Source organism: Pieris brassicae, chromosome 1, assembly GCF_905147105.1.
Source record: "Pieris brassicae chromosome 1, ilPieBrab1.1, whole genome shotgun sequence".
Lineage (NCBI taxonomy): Eukaryota > Metazoa > Arthropoda > Insecta > Lepidoptera > Pieridae > Pieris > Pieris brassicae.
This window is the reverse complement of record NC_059665.1, coordinates 21,044,119-21,062,529: the sequence shown is the minus strand read 5'-3', so window position 1 is coordinate 21,062,529 and position 18,411 is coordinate 21,044,119. Positions and strand designations below refer to the sequence as shown.

Here is an 18,411-nt window from a genome sequence, read left to right as displayed (position 1 = left end):
CTTGCGCGGCTCGCGGTCAAGCACCGCCGGGTGAGACCCCCGGTTGACCCGGGGGAGGCCCAGCGAGGCGACCAGCGGTCGAAGCCGCGTTTGCTGCCCTGGTGTCGTCGGGACCCGCGGAGAGGGCTTTAATTGTTTAAAACATGAGCTTATAACTAAGATAACATTAGGGGTAGTGGGGTTGTGACGCTGGATTAACAAAAAACTAACTTGACTTATGAAGAGTTCGTAAATCTAAGTGACACTTTACATAAGTGGATATTATCGAAAACTAGGATGTTTTACAATTTATGAGTGTGGTAAAAACTAATCGACACATATTGGCTTCAAATGTGCGAAGATCATTTTGTGTACGCTTCTATACTTATGGTGAACATAATTTTACAAAATATAATCTTAGTATTATTACCCAACTACAAGTTTTGTCTTTACTAGTGATTGACTAAAGATGGTGTTGAACAACCAAAATCAAACTTTGGTTTGCTCCATGTTCTACCTCCCGCCAATTCTTGACTTTGAATTGCAGCAGGTCCCCACTATGTCTATTTAGCGGACCTAGACTGACCTACTGGCCTCCAACCACTTTTTTTTCTTTTTGTATGAGGTGAAAAATGCGCTTGCGCAGCCCCACGTCAAGCTCGACATCCTTGGGACTGTGGGGCTAGGTCTACACTTAAGTCCCTCTGCTATTCAGAGGGGTAGCGAGACCCCACCCACTAACAACACTTCAGCCCTTCACGCGCCCTTAAGATGGGCCCTCGGGGTTCGCCAGGCACTCTACCCAAGGGGCCTCCAACTGGGGGGCCAGCTTAGGTTAGCTTCCTTCACCGTCCGATCTTCGCCCATGCCTTCAAGCCATAATACAATGATAAAAGAGAAAAATAATAATAATTCGTATAATATCAAAGGACCTCGAATAGCTGCTCACTTCACACTTAAAAATCGATTTTCGTTTAGTTTTTATAATTCAAGTTTTTTTCAAATTTATTGTATTATATATTCGTTTATGTCATGTTTGCCTGTAAGAGCTTGTCACATTCTGTTTTAAATGTATTATGCCAATGTTAATACGTTGCCGAGCGTTGGCAATCTTTTATAAATAAATAAATATCCCTACGAAATACATCTTTAATATTCCCGGTTAAAAGTCAAGGTACATCTTGATTACATAACTAAATCTTATAATTTATTGTCTTTGCGGCCTCGGCCTTAGTGATATTTGTTTTTGCAATCAGCGGCTGTACGTGTTTGGTTTACAATACAATACGCTGACGTCAACGTTGCCCTATATACAGTGCAGATTTTATAAAATTTATTTTAATACAGAATATTTTTTTGATATGACGTTCGAAGTTTAGCGCGATAGTAATTCGATATTGTGTTGATGTGGGCCTTGGGGTACGTTTTCATTTAGTTACAGAAGAGCTAGGTTAGTATACGGCACATTTTGAGTTCGTACAGATACCGGCAAACTTCTTGAGCATTAAATAAGGGGGCGGGGGAAAGTTTGCGCAGCGCGGGACACAAACGTCAACTGCACACCACCGCCTGCCGCCCCCCCTCCCAGTGATACCTAAAAATTGCGTCTGCGCTGGCAAATACATTTGTTCAAGATGTTTGCCGGTATCTGTACTTTTGGTGTTATGCGTAGATTACAGAGAAACCAGAATGTCTTAAACACAAAAAGTGAAGGGCTGTAAGAAGGGGCTTTGGACTTACAGAAAGATAATAAAAATCAGAAAGTCACATTAGGTTTAGTGTTCATACATTGTAGTATATTTATATCTCCACGGACTAAGGTACTGTACACACGATACAGGCGATATTCTATCCATACAGTTTTCCATAGATGTAGTCATTTATAGACCAGGGGTAGCCCAAATCAAATGTATATAATATTTCCTTATTTAAAATTTTACTCTATAGATAAAAATAATTTAAAAAACTGTAGAATTTTATTAAATATATTTGCGCAATTAACTTTTTATTCGCTTTTTGTGCGATCTCGGCTGGATGCGCACGAGTTGTTTTCAATGGAGACCGGCCTAATTTCCGCCTTTATTGCGTCAAACGATTTAAAAGTATTTTTTTAATATGCCAACATAAACACATTAAATGTCTCTTTTTAATTATCATTTTACTTTATTTTTTCTGGTAATTAGTATGTGTGCGTCAATGTCGTATGTAATATAGAATCTTGTTTTGAAATGAATTGAGTTTTTTTATCTCGATTTAGCAATTATATTTGAGCAATGTTGCCTAGTAGCTTAAGTTTGTGACTATTATCCATATAGTCGTAGGTTCGACCCCCGGCCAATGTACTTTCTTTCAATGTGCGCATTTAACATTCGCTCGAACGGTGAAGGAAAACATCGTGAGGAAACCGGCTTACCTAAGACAAACTGACGCAGGCACAGGAGGCTGATCATCTACTTCCCCATTAGAAGTGATCATGAAACATAAATTTGAGGCCCAGAACTAAAAAGGTTGTAGCACCAGATTCATTTATAATATTTGATTGGTTTTAATATTAATAATCTAGTTGCCCGTCCCTTTTTATTATACCTATGGTCCTATCGTAAAAATTCGGGTCTAAAACATACCAGTGTCTTCACGATTATCCTGGAGCATGTGCTAACTACATACTACATTAAGAGTACATTGGTGCCCAGAAGGGGCTTACGTTAGGGGACACGGCCTTAGACAATAACCGTACCAATACTCTGTGAATAAACTAGACAAATTACAATTTTGAAAATGGAATGGGTTAAAGTACAGTTCAATGTTGCCATTTTCAAGCTTAATAATTGCTTAATAATATCATTGATCAGAAAAATGATAAAATCCACTGATTTACCTTAATTGTATATTTAGCCTACATTTAGCATGTCACTGTCATCGCATATAGAAAATGTAGTCAAGATTATTTAAATTGAGCTGTTAACCTGCATTGACATTACCATGTTTATAAACTTAATTTGCTAATCCAGCTATTGAAAGAGGTTTTATATTAAGGGTTTGACTACGGTTTTAAATTAGCGAAGGACTTAATAATTTACAATTTATGATTGCGAAATTTTAGTTTAAAGTTTAAAATTAACGGGTTCGACTCAAAGATACTTTGTTTTTCAATGATTTTAATTCATTTGATTCATTCACATAGTAAGAAAATTTAGTATAGGTAAGTGTACAAACATCTTGTTATCAAATTTTTAGAAAATAAACTATATAAAATAAAAATATTAACTTCGTGTAAAATTGATTCGCTTAAGTATATAAACAAAAATAAAAATATGTTCAATGTTTTTACAAGGAACAGTATCAAATCTTGAAACTCTCTTTTGTTAATAATAATTAAATTACCAACTTATCGAAGTTAGAATTCCCGGAAAATAAGTTACTACGAGAGTTAAGTATTTTCAGGTCATCTAAGATAAGTTATTGCGTTAACTTCATAAAATCTGGTTAAATCAAGTGTAAAAGTCTGATGTTAAATTTTAAAATATTGACTATTTTTTGCTGTTTCAAATGTTAAATTTCAGTTTTCTTTAGTTTAATTTTTTTAAATATATTTTGTCTGTAAATGTACTTACTTGTTTTCTGTTACATATATATTGTTAATCTATGTAATCTGTTTTGGCTTTCTGTATTGACTAAGTGTTTCGTTTTATAATGTGTATGTTAGCTGTAAGATTACTAGTATTAAAATAAAAGGTATTTCTTGTTAGTGTAAATGTTGCTGGCTTATATATATTGCAATTCGAAGAATGCTCAATGGAACTACACAATCCGATTCCGTCATCCCCTTTCAAACAACACCCATCTAGTAGTTTCACCCCATCGTGGTTGACATCTAGGTGGCACACTGCACGAATTGGATCGTCGTTTTCCTAGACAGTATAATATGGGTTTATTTAACCGGCGGTCAAACAGGCATCTCCTGGACAGGCGTGCTCTCATATCACTTAACATCAGGTGGGATCTACGTCTGTCCAGTTCTGTATAAAAAAAAGTAATAAACATAATATTTAACAGGTTCTCAAACGATGTTTACGAGCGAGCCTTGTTATAAGTAAAATTCACTCATATGAATCACTAATGACAGTATTATCAAAATCTCAACATTGGCTGCAATATTCCTTTTATGAATTGTGACATAATAAGCCACATTTTCTACAGTATCACACCGTTTAGCAAGAAATTAACTTTAAATTTAGCTTTATTACCAGTAATAAGTTTTATTTTAATAGCCGGATAACATGTTTGAATTATTTATATCTTCCGTCGATAAATATAATTGGATAAAAGCTATCTATGTTCAAAATCTAGATATCGGTACATCAATCTAAACTGGTTCTGTATAAGGCACCGCAGTAAATTGATAAATTATTTTATCTGGTATATAAATTGTCAAGATGAATTTTTGTATGCTGGAGAGATATTACTCTAATCAGAATTGTTTTTTTTAATTAACCATGGCTCTTATAGTGATTTTCTTGGCTCTATCGATGGCTGGAATTGTCTTCGATTGGAACCAGTTCGAATCCCTTGTGTGGCATTTTAGATCTTTATCCATTTTTTCGATATTATAGCAGTTTTTGTTTATTGAGATATTCGAAAATTCAGAGTATATTCCATTTGTAATAAAAGAACTTTCACCTGTTGAATAGCTAATTCATCAAATATTGAATCTAATGACTTAGAGATTAAACTTAGAGATAGAGAATAACTAAGAGATAAAGATAAGAACCGATTCTATTTAAGATATTCGTTTCTATTTTGTGACTTTGCAATTTATATTTTCTGGGTATACGTTTGGCTGAAACCGACAAATGTTAATAAAAAAAGCTAAGTTATATGCTGTCTTCTACTGACATTTTTTTTTAGAAAATCCATACAGATTGCAATGTTATTCAGGCGGGGGAAACTTTTTTAAGCATAGTTTATTACTGTTTGTAAATTCACACATTTTTAAAATCGTACACAATGTAGGGTCAACACAATGAAGTATTTAATCAATTACAATCATGATGGTAACACTTTGTTTACGCTAGAAATTTAGAGATTTTATTGAGTATATATCATATACCATATAGTTAGATATTCGAATGTATGTAAACATATTAAATAAATCAGTGGCACTATAACCTTTTTTTATATTTCTCAGATTTTTGTATCTGTTTCATGATCAATTGTTAATCTAATCGGCAAGTAGGTGATCGGCCTCCTGTGCCTAACACGCGCCCTCCACTTTTTGTGTCAAATGCAATCGTGTTTCCTCACGATGTTTTCCTTCACCGTGCGATCGAATGTTAAATGCGCACATAGAAAGTAAGTCTATTGGTGCCCCCAGCCAGAGATCGAAACTACGACCTCGGGTGGCACGCTTAAACCACTTGACCAATGCTTGATTTGAATTGCAATAAAGTAATAGTAAATAATAAGGCAATCTTTGCACTTGCTTCATTTTATAATTTATTTATTTTTTAGACACAGTGCGGGATTGTGTCCAGTGTCGTCCCGGTATAGTAAAATTAAATTGACAATTGACTGACTCAAGATAATTGTGAATATAGTATAATAACTTTTTACACAATTAATGATACATCAGCGCTGGTACAGATACCGGCAAACTTCTTGAGCATTAAACAAGGGAGTGGGGGGGAAGTTTGCGCATCGTACACAGCGCGGGACACATACGTCAACTGATTTACCACTCACGCGATCGACACATCACTCTCCCACCGCCACGCACCACCGCCACCTCTTCCATCCCCTCCCAGTACCTAAAAATCGCTTCTGCGCAGGCAAGGACATTTGTTCAAGAAGTTTGCCGGTATTTACAGGTAACGTTCTATAGCGATAGCGATACGATTATTTTATTTATATTGCTGATGTCGATAACGCTATTGAAATTTGCAGAGTAGCAAGTGCTGGTGTTATTTTAAAAATGCATTTAAAGCATACGTCTAATACTATAACAAGAACTAAGTAGACACTTTCCTGGTAAGGAAATATTAGATATTTTTTATCGCTAAAAAGCAAGGTGCAATTCGTAGAGGAAATTCCGGGGGAAGTATTGAAAATCGTTTAAGTTAACCTTCGATATTTTAATTTCAATTCACGTCATGGACAGAATTAAAGGCTTCGATTTATCTTAGGGTTAAAATTGCATTGCATTGTAAATGGATTCTAAAATCTCATCATGGACAATTTATCTTTACTTTATTAAGACTTTTTGTGTGTGGTAGGCTTTTCTTAATAAGCAAAGCCATCTGTGCCTGACACAAACCGTCGACTTTTGGCTTGCCGGTTTCCACAGGATGAGTTACTTCACCGTACATGCGTATGCGCAAGTATAATGAAAACTGTATTGGTACTGCCGTACATAAAAAGCACGCCCATATCGAGACACTGCTCCTGCGCGTATGGTCGCGCGCGACTGTTGCGTTAACGGGAGTATCGGAGCATATTTGTACATAAAAGAGAAGAAATATAAGAAACATAAGGGACGGTTGTCTTAGATATTCTAAACGAATTAAGACATGCCGATTTCAATAACTCTACAATTGACTTATGGAAAAATTATTATTATATATAAAATATAATACCCATTTAAACTATAAAAATATGATACCGTCGCCCAGGGATCGCAAGTGGGAACCGGAGTGCCTCTGAGTCTTGGCACTTAAAGCTGATTCGCGAAATGAAGGGTCGGTTAGAAAAATTATGGATTCGAGAAGGTTCTATGGTCTCAAGACCGTTGCACTAATAAGTTTAAAGACATGGCCGTGATCCATGGCCATGGTGATCTGGTTTCCATTTATAAAGCAATTAAAAATTGTATTAGACAAAAATGGGGGTTTTGCTGATTCTTATTTTACAACACCTCACTAAAAGTTCCTACTTTTAGTACCAATTAAATTAATTCTCTTCAGAGAATTCTAGAAGTGTTTGCGGTCAGATACTTGGCAATGACCATTAATTTCAATTATGTTCCTTGACTCATTGCAGACAACAGTTATAAAAAATCTACACATTGAGCGCAATCATTTATATTCTCAGAATATTTATTTTATTCGATTCGATTTATCAATTAATAAATTTCAAGTGTATATGAAGAAAATCAGTGGCGTTACAACCTTTTTAGGTCTCAGCAGGGGATAGAACCTACGACCTCAGGGCTGAGTCACACAAGTTTGTTACAGTATTGTATTGATTAACTAAGCAAGTACGTGAAAACCACGTGAATGGCAAAATGTTAAAATTTTTAATGACTTTTTGTGCGTAAACGTTATCACGACATATAAACAATGTATGCTTTTATATGAACGGTTGACTTTTGTATGACGTCTTTCCAGTTTCAATACAAAATAAGTGTTATCTTCGTATATTTATAATATGTTATTTACAGTATTCTTAACCTACATAGTGGAATAATAATCAAAATATATAATTATTTATAATTAATTATAGAACATTAAATCAAATTTAAAAAGTTTGGTCCCTGGCACCTGTGGACCTTTGACGCTGCCAGCGTGACTTAGTGATAGGCCGAAAATCTTCAGTAAAATTTCTGATTTCCGTCATTTATTTAATTTTACATAATCTATTATGATTTTCTTAAATCAAATAATTCTGGTTTTCTAGAAAAAATGTTCACTTTGGTTATTTCTAAATATTACGAATTCGGATATAATGAATCAACACAGCCTCGTCAACGTTAGTTACATCACGTGTCTCACCATAGTAAGAAATACTATTCTAAAATAAAAAATCTTTTCTAAGAAGCCACAGATTTCAAAGTCAGAATGTTATGAAAGTTGGATGTTCTGTTCTGATAATCTAACCTTCGCCACTGAGTAGATTCTATAAACCTTTAATATGTGGAATGCTTCGGTACTGGATTCCACCTTTGTCACCTGAAGTCAATCAACGCTTTATTTTCCATGGACTGTCAATGCAACGGGCATTTTCCGTACACATTTAACGATTTAATACAGATTACCATGAAAAAATTTCCTTTCAATATTATTACCCCCTATTTCATTAATACATTGTCATTATATTTATACTATCACACCCTCATACAAAGCCTGATAATTGCTTGATATAATTTTCTACATTGTGGTTTGCGTTTCTTTGATACGTCTTTAGATGTCTTAAGTCTTATAAAGATTTTTTAGGTTTATGATTTTTGTATCTAGATCTTGTATAGCTATTTTAAATTGCTGTTCCATTGGTACTGTAACGCTACATAGAAAAACGCCTTCGAATATAAATATGTATAATACGTAATTTCTTAAACAAAATATTTGGTAAAATAAGGTACCGCACCGCAAGTATCGGATATCAAGCAAAAATACGCAAGAAATAATAATAAAAATTTATAAGTAAGCCGTTTTCTCCAAATCCGGAATTTGCCAATAAAAGTACACAATAGATTATTATATATTTATTTATTAGATAGATAGATTATTATATTTGAGATCTGCTGGCGCCATCTACGTAACCAATGAAAGTACAGTTAACTACGTCAAGATGACGCACAAGTAATTAATATAATTATTAAGCACGAACATTGTTTTTTAATTACCCTCATTACGATTAACATTTGAAACTTTGATAATGATAGTAGTTAAAATATATATATATCATTAGTTAATGGTAACAGGGCCGGTAGTCCGTAATTTGGAGCGTCGCAAATTTGGAGTACAAAACCTCAACTTTGAAGTCAGAGGGGGCAAAAGTTTTGACATTGTAGCATATGCATCAAGTGTGCTCTCGCTTAAAGGCTCCTGTGTAATTAATGTAAATATTGAATTAGCACCAGTTTACTTTTATAATAATAAGTTAAGATTTTTTATAATTGTTGTCAAGCTTATAGTCTAAATATTATCCTACGCTGTAAAGGCACCTAGACTGGTAATCATCTTTCACCTAAAAGAATTACACGGTAATGATCTATAACTTCTAGGAAGGTAATTAAAAAGTTTAATAGCAAAGGCATATTTTTTGAAAACATCGTGGTGCAACAAGCAGGCACTACGGCCGTACGGTATCTCTACTCATAAATTACATATATATAACATAACTATATATTGTAATAAATTAAATAATACGCTATAAAAGCAAGGCAAATTCTACATTGGCATGACTGTTTAAAAAGTTATATTAAAAAAAAGCTTGCTTTTGCTGATAGGACATAGTTTTGTTTTTTATTTCTTAATTGAATTCATTCCGAGTCATGTGAAGAAAGGTGTTATTGGTTTTTTACTGTCATGCTATTAAGGGACACTTTTTGCATATCTAAAATTGTCTTACTAAAATGAGACTAAATAAAATCATTCGTCTTACGCGTCTCGCGAGATGTATGGAGAGTGTTCATAGAAGTTGTTCGAACTAATACATGCAGCTGAGTTTCATCATCGGATGTCAAGGCAGAATACAAAATACCTACCATCCGTGTCACGTCGTCCGCCGTTCCACAACTGAGCGTTTCTCGAGCAATTTTTTCCGCGCACCACCATTATATGGAACCAGCAGCCCCCTGATGTATTTCTGAACCAATACGACTTAGGGCCAATCAAGAGGCGTACCAATTCTTTAAAAGCCGGCAGCGCACTTGCGAGCCTTCTGGTAGTGTAAGTGTACGGGTGGCGGTATCACTTAAAATCAGTTAAGCCTGCCCGTTTGCCTCCTGTAACATAAAATTTGCATTTCAATCTACTGTCAACTGTGTTTGTACTCCATACAACGTCATAACAACAGTGTAATTGTTGCTGCAGATGTTTTCGTTCGTATGTTCTTGGTTTAAGAACCAGTAAGAGGAATATTATTAATTGACGTTTACGTATTTACACAAAAATAAATGATATTTTTGACACGTGTGAAAAGTGTGCAACTCTAACAACTATTACTAAGTGTTTTAGCTAAAAGCGAAACCTGAAGTATTGATTTAAATGAAAAACTAAACACTTTCGTTAATTTAAAGGCTATTTTCGACTCAAGAAACAAATATGATGGTTATAACCGGTTACTAATGAATTGAGTCACCATAAATGGTTGGATGTAAGCTGCGGTCGCGATTAGCTAGGGCAAATTTTTACATAGAAAACACATTAAGATAATATCTTATATATTAGTATTAGATGCGTAGATTTCTTACTTTTTCTGACTGATTTACGATTTTAAACTACGAAGCAAATGTGTGAAACGTATTTGTAGGTTTTAAATAAATTTGTAAATTATTTATATGTCTATATATCTGGTCTGGATATTGTATGTCTGGTTCTGAAGACGAATACAAGTTAGAGATTCTCGTGTTAAGATGCGTACGATCCGAATGTCGACGGATATTAAAATGGCATACAAAAGCGTTGGTATCGGTATCACTATTGCTGTTGGGAGTAGACAACGGCGCTGCTTATCGACGAGCGCGTATGTATCCTTTGTTTTTTCTTCTTTTATTTTATAAATTTGTCATGGTAGTATAATCACGCACACATTTATCTTATACTCCGATTAATTGTTGGATTTAAAGTATATTTATATAGCATTACTTAAAATTGTATTTATTTAAAAAAATCAGCAACGGTAAACAAAAAATTCTAAATTTAAATTTATTTCATTGTCAAGACGTGTTTGAAACCTGCAGGTCTAAAGCAGTTTTTGGTGAAAGATTTACACTATCAATACTGGAAGCTTCACCACTCATTTCTCGCCGACGATACGGTGCCTACCCCGAAAACGTTTAGAGCATACGAAATATTCACCAAAACGCTGAGCAAAATAGTTTGCTTTTTGTTGAAGAATTTGTTCATTTATTGGCACATTATGTCTTTGATATTCAAACCACCAAATGGTTGAAATTCTCGAGTGTGATACTCAATATTCTTATAGCTAATAGCTATAAGCTTTTTTTCTATACTAATTTATTGTATTTTTATTTGCGACTTGTTCAAAAGTATCATGAATAACACAACTATATGTTTTTGTGTTCCGATAAGTAACAAACTCTTTGAAGACAAATGAGAAAGCGGGCTTTGGGCTTCGATTATACGGCATACACGTGTACCTATTTGCTTTCTGAGAAATACAATAGACCCTAAACTCGAGTCGATTTTCTTTAATGACTTTAGTGTGCCAGATTTTGAAAGGGGCTACTGCCCTCACCTATTCAAATTTTTACAATACGGCTGGTCGTTCTAACATATATAATTCTCCGAAAATATCACTTAAATGCAGTCGCTTAAAGAGATATGTTGTACGTAAAAAGCGGTGTTTTTTATAAGGTTCAAATAGAATTCAATCGGGACCTTTGATTTTCAATATAACCGGTTTTGACTGTATTATTTCATTACATTATTTCATACTTTATTATTTCTTCTTTTACTTATTTTATAAATATGTCATGGCAGTATAATCGTGCAGACATTTATCTTATACCTCGGTTCATTGTTGGATCTAAAGTACATCTATATAGCATTACTTAACATTTTATGTATTTAAAAAAATTCCACCAACGGCAAACAAAAAACTATAAACTTAAATCTCAATTTATTTCAATACGCAGTATATTATACGATTTTAATAAAATGACAACTTAAAGAACAAAATAACTTAGAAAAATACACCTAACAAATTACATCGCACAGATATACTAACATGTAATGGTTGTGTATTAGAAAGAAAAAAATATATCTTTTTCTAAATCATTCATCATTCACGTGATGTCAATCTCGGTAACAAGATTAAATTGATTGGAATAAGATTTATTGAACCAAGTTCAGGGAGCAATGTCAACGGACTAAATAAAACTAGTTAATATTTAGGTCACTGGTTCAATTCAATATTGAAAAGTAATTACAAAGTATATACACAATACACATTGATGTCCTATAACACCTATATCGGGCAGAGGGCCTCCACAGTGAGTCTCTATCGCATTGGGCCTTGAACCTCGTATTTCACCTCACTCCAAGTCTTGCCGGCTCTCTTTGCGTTTTCAACAACTATGACGCCAGGTTTGAATCCAGCGGCACTACCTAAGAAACTAGAATCTATAGAAAGAGTATCCTTTTCTGATAGTGCACAGCCAGACTTTGAACTCACGACCTCAGTGTAAAGAAGCTCGCGCTTAACCAGCTAAAAATATGATTTATTTATGTCTGAATGTATATTATGTAACTATAACTTTAATTTCATAAATTATGTGTATCAACTTGGCCTATATGTTTCCACAAGTGGATACACATTAATTATAAAATAAAAGTTAAAGTTACATTTATACATTAAGACATCGAATAATTCATATTTTTAGCTGGTTAAGCGCGAGCTTCATAACGCAGAGGTTGTGAGTTCAAAGCCTGGCTGTGCACCATCACAAAAGGATACTCTATAAGCGCAATGAATACTTTATATGAAAAAGAAAACTATTGGCGTGAAAGATACTGTTTTTTCGGTAGTACCGCTGCATTATAATTATTTCATTAAAAAGATTCGAAGTAAATGAGAAGAACACCAAATCATGCTTTAACTGTTATAAAAATCATGATAATGTGTTTTAGTTCCTTAATATACTAAAAATGCCAATACCCTCTTTTATATCAATAAAATTTATTATTAATGAAGGTAAGCCCCACTGTAACTTGTCAGTGTGCTCCGGCCACGCGTACTGTGAAAACGTAAACGTTTAAATCAATAATTATTATAGATCAATAAATTAAGCTGCGGCCTAATTAAATTGAACTACAGTTATATTTGTAATATGACGACATATCAAAATAAACCCAAGTATTTAGTAATATTCCCAAAAACAACTGACGATCGAAATTCAAATACGTGTAAATTCCAGTGTTCGCAAAACGTGACGTCATAGCGCCATACTGACTTAATTTTATCCATTTATATTAGCGAGGTTGCGGTTTCACGTTACACTTGATGGTGCGACGGGCTCTAGACCATACTTGATACTTGACAGGCAGTGCTCAGTGATAGTTAACATGTTGGCGGGAAATATTTGTGTTAATATCTCGGAATTTATGGATGTGGTCTATTGTGCTTATGTTCTGCATTCTAAGGTTGGTTATTTATCTAACATAATCATTATGTTTATATACACTTCTCTTAAGGTTTTAAAAAACGAACAAAATTCGATTCCATTAAAACCATTAACTGTCATTCCAAACATTTATTTTAAGTGAGTTCATTTATATTAAGCGCTAATGTTGCAGTGTTCATGTCAAACGAAATGAAATTTAATTGTGATTTTTTTTATTTTAGTATTTTTCCAATTACATATGTATTAACCTTGTCGTGCTATTTACGTCATTTGTTTTTGCGAGTTTTTCTAACACGTAAGGTGTCTTTGACTTTGTAGAATGCATTCCAATGATGGTGACAACTATTTATCATTACTACAATTCGCTTGTTAATTAAATTGTTTATGAGTATTACTTACCATTACTCACAATTAAATGTAGTTACTACATATAATTGTATATCTATTTATATATAAAATTCTCGAGTCACAATGTTCGTTCCTATGGGAGGAGTATACTCCACCGAAACGGCTCGACCGATTCTAATGATTTTTTTATGCATATTCAGTAAGTCTGCGAATCGGCTACTATATATATTTCAAATCCCTAAGTCATAATGGGAGTCTACTCTAAATTGCATTTATTAATTTTTTGAATTTTTTTTTGTGTTATTTTTTATGATACAACATACAAAAATACATACAACCCTTAATTTTCACCCCTCTACGATCAACCCCTATTTTTTTATTATAGTTGATAGTTATTTTTATTGACATAAAAAAAATCCTATAAATAATTATACATAAACGACGTTTGCCGGGTCAGCTAGTATACTACATTATTTTAAGTTTTATTAAAAAAAAAACTATAAACTTCTGCAAATATCAAAATGTTTTGAACAATCTTGATGTGCGCAGTAAATGTATGGTTAATGAGGATAAAATAATCGAATTATACACAGACTATAATAAACCTAAAATTGAAAAATATTAAAACCATAAATAATAAACAACTCATATATATGGGAAATATTAACAGAGGATATGTTTTCCAGCAATCCGAGAGATGGCGTAAGCTTCGCAACATAGTGCAATGGACTCCGTTCTTTCAAACGTACAAGAAGCAACGGTATCCTTGGATACAATTAGCTGGACATCAGGGAAACTTCAAGGCGGGCCCTGATCAAGGCACGATACTTAAGAAACTCAGCCCACAAGAAGAACGATGCTTTAAGGTGAGAAATATGTGATGAAAAGAGATAGATTACATTAGTTAATGATCAATTTAGACTAATTACGAATAGATTTTTAATTATAACACACAGTTGTTTGGTTACTTTTACTTGATGATCATACGTACGTACGTATATAAGAAGTAGCTGTAGTAATCTTAAAGAGGAAAAAGATATTTTTGACGTTCTTCGTTTGAATAATCCCAGCTAGTAAGAATGTATGAATGGTGACTATATGAATCATCGGTGATAATTAAATTGCCATGAAGTCACAAGATGCACGTCAGTAAAATTATATTAAACTAATGACGTTATGAAAGCGAAGACACACCCTCTTTTATATTGCCTTGTTTCAATGCGATTGCGTAAGCTTTGGGAAAATCGGTCTGCAGTTGACAATTATTCATATTTACCGTAAGGTCTAAAAGTTCAATGGTTAATACCATATTTAAAAAATAATAATTAAAAGTGAAAGTTATCGGCCATGCTTTTTCATAAAATTAAGGTTTTAGCCATTTTTTGTTCATGTATTTTTGTCTTTGCCTTTTTCGAAACAACAAAAGTACAAGGGCAAAATTACCAACTGTACAATAGTTATATAAAAATAATTGTAGTACCATTAGTGTAATTTAAATAATTGCTACTACATCGTGAGATACCGTGTTATGTTTATGTGTAGCGTTATGTCATCGTGATGATGCGAATAGTTTTGCGAAGTTCATTACGTCAATCTATTTAACTAATTCCATGTTCATGTTTAATGTTTAACCAAATTCCATATTTTGCGGTAAATTTATTGATTGATTACCCGACCTCAGCAGTAACTGTATTTGTGTTGTGTATATAACGTTTGTGTTTGTTATTGAAACTTAATACATAATAGAACTTTCAATATTTTGGAACCCACTTTAAACGGAATAATTAAATTGTATTAAGACTTTAAAATTACTTGTATTTTTAACTGTCAAAGAAGTTTACATGTCGTGTAATATGCGTAGTAAAATGACGATCCAGGGTATGGTGACGAGACAAATAGAAAGTCAAATAAAATCGTAGTTAAGGATTTTATGTTTGATCGTAAAAACAGCTTTTGTTTCATAGTAACCTTATTATAAATGACGAAACAATTTTTATTGTTTAAAGAGGTTTTATCATATGACTTTCGAACTGGATTTTCGATATTTCACAGATTGACGTCAATAAACTTTCGTACCTCACGTAAAGCAATGTAGTTCAATTTTGAGTTCAATGTTCAAAGGTCAGTGATCGAAGATAACAATTCTATTTTTAAATTCATACTATATACATATATTTTTAGTTTCAAATTTCAATTTAACCTTTTGTATGATTCATTTCAGTTGCTGATGAAAGACATTCTAAGACCATATGTACCTGAATATAAGGGTCAAGTGACATGTGATGATGGAGAACGTATCCTTTTCATAATATATAAAGAAATGTATTTAAACATATATATTCAACTATACTGAAAATTCTGCGTTCATTTCATTCATTCATTCCTAAGGAAAATAAATCTTGATTAATCTAAAATTAGGACACTAACTTAAAACCTTTTATAACGCAAATTTATTATGTCAAGTTTAGTAAATGAAGTAATACATTTGCGTATATTCGGGAATTAATTTTTATTTAAACATATACCTACTCGTTTAGAGCAAAACCGGCGATTAAATTATCTATAAAAATGCTAGAAATAGTTGTAAAATACTTTTAAATAATATTGGTTTATTATGTACTTTCCTTAAACACAATATAACAGTATACTTACAACTACAAGATTTGCTAAGTGATTTTGATTGTCCCTGTGTCATGGACTGCAAAATTGGCGTAAGGACATACTTAGAAGAGGAGCTAGCCAAAGCAAAAGAAAAGACAAAGTTAAGAAAAGTAGGTATATTTTTCTAGTGTTAAACCACTACAACCCATCATTAGCTGCTCAGAGATGTATAGAGCAAAGCAATTGGCTAAGAATAAGTTTTTATCACAACTTATACTTATATTATACAGCTGAAGAAGTTATTTGTTAGTTTGGTTAGACGCGCCCTCGCGCACTATACATTTGAATTAGAAAATTATTTGCATTGAAAAGTCCATCTGCACAGGAATGCTTTAGAAAAAAACCATGAGAATTGTTGCAATAACACAAAATATTGAGAGTTATGAGGGTTATCATACATCAATGCTATCTTTATTATTATATACTAGTGGACCCGACACACGTTGTCCTGTCTTAACTATGAATATTTCGAATTGGTATAATTAACTAAAACAATATTTCAGAAACAAAGTCTGAATTGCTTAATTAAATTTTGTAATGTTCTGCGCAATTTTCGTTATTTTATACTTTCATAAGAACCTTCTGACAATAACAAACATAAAAATAAGAATTTGCTAAATCGGTCCAGCCGTTCACTCGTGATGCCGTGACCAAGACAAATAGGGATTATATATATAATCTATATATATATATAGATAAAGCTTTATTTATTTCATTACATAGGAAAAGATTGAGCTGGTACGTTTTATTAATAGTGCTATAATTGGAAGACAAAACATTATGAATAAACCTAATTAGTTTTAAATTATTTCAGGATATGTATGAGAAGATGATCCAAATAGATCCAGCCGCGCCTACAGATGAAGAACATAGAAGCAAAGGGGTAACCAAACCGAGGTATATGATATGGAGGGAAACTATCAGTTCAACAGCAACACTGGGCTTTAGAATAGATGGTGTGAAAAAAGCTGATGGCACAAGTACTAAGGACTTCAAAACTACGAAGACGAGGGAACAGATTTTGGAAGCGTTCAAGGACTTTACAAGCAGTTCTAGGAGTGCTGTGGTAAGTGTCGTCTTTTTTCATTTATGTATTGCAAATTAATTTATTCAGAATACAATAATAGACCTTTATTTATCCGCGTCTTATTATACTCTAAGATACGGCCCATATCCGGAAGAAGGCCTCTTCCAACTTTTTCCAGCCTATTTTTGTTTCTTTAAATTCTGAATATAAATGAACTTTACTGTCTTGTCTCAAGTGAGTGGATTTCAATTGTCTTTTATCGTAGCCAATTAAAAAATAATTAGATAAATACTCGTTTTTATTAGTTGGCTCATGTAGAAGCTACTTGCATTTACACAATTATTCAAAACAGTGAAATCCTAAGTCCAGATGAATTTTATTTCTCTTCCTATGTGTTTAATGGGATTAAATATTTGAAGAATGAATTTAAATTGTGATTTCAAATTTACGTTTTATTCTATGATTTCAGCCTAAATACTTGGAAAGATTGAAGGATATACGAGCGACCCTCCTGGAATCACCCTTCTTCAGAACTCACGAGTTAATCGGCAGTTCGCTTCTGTTTGTCCACGACAAAAGAGGGGCCTCTATTTGGATGATTGACTTCGCCAAAACGGTGCCTGTTCCAGATGACATCAGCATTGATCATAATTCCGCTTGGAAAGTCGGAAATCACGAGGATGGTTACCTCATCGGCCTGAATAACTTAATTTCCATTTTTGAATCACTGATCAAAGACGACAACGGCAACGTTGATCGTCCCTACTCAGACCTGAATTTGGACAAAAGCGTGCGGAGAGACACTTTAGCAACTTGACCCATTAAAAATTACAAATGTAATTTGTCTTGAATATTTCTTTCTGGAAGTCCAGATGTGTTGTAATGACGACGATGTTCTACATTAGAGGTGTAAATATTTGTTACTTTAAGTTTGCCGAAATACTCATAATGTAAGTTATGCTTATGAGATGGTGTAAAAATTATAAGTTCGCTGCAATGTTTGCATGGTATATATTATATTCATACAGTAACAATAAATAAAACTACTAAATATTGGATAAAATTGTATTTCTATACTTCGACAGTGTACTTGTATGTTCATATGTTCAGATGAGTTTTTAAATGTTTCATGTAATGTATATAACTGAAAAACTCACAGAAAATTCTTAATGTATTATTTATATTTTTAGTAAGTTCACTATATTAGTGTAACGACTAGATATTTTATTATTTACGAGTACATAAGGCTAATTATACTGAGGTACTAATTAAAACATATCACATACGTATTTGTTTGTTTTAATATCTAAGA

General features: G+C 33.2%; 1 protein-coding gene across 2 annotated transcripts in view; it reads left to right on the top strand.

The window, feature by feature from the left end:
* The window catches only part of LOC123715321 (inositol-trisphosphate 3-kinase B), a 61,330-nt gene extending 42,942 nt beyond the window's left edge, over nucleotides 1–18,388 (top strand). For both annotated transcript variants that reach the window (XM_045670296.1, XM_045670288.1), the window contains 5 exons: nucleotides 14,098–14,277; nucleotides 15,633–15,705; nucleotides 16,055–16,182; nucleotides 16,887–17,138; nucleotides 17,569–18,388. In XM_045670296.1, coding sequence (XP_045526252.1) covers nucleotides 14,098–14,277; nucleotides 15,633–15,705; nucleotides 16,055–16,182; nucleotides 16,887–17,138; nucleotides 17,569–17,916 — 981 coding nt within the window. In that variant the 3' untranslated portion in view covers nucleotides 17,917–18,388. The remainder of the gene's footprint in view (nucleotides 1–14,097; nucleotides 14,278–15,632; nucleotides 15,706–16,054; nucleotides 16,183–16,886; nucleotides 17,139–17,568) is intronic.
* The last annotated feature ends 23 nt before the right edge of the window (nucleotides 18,389–18,411 follow it).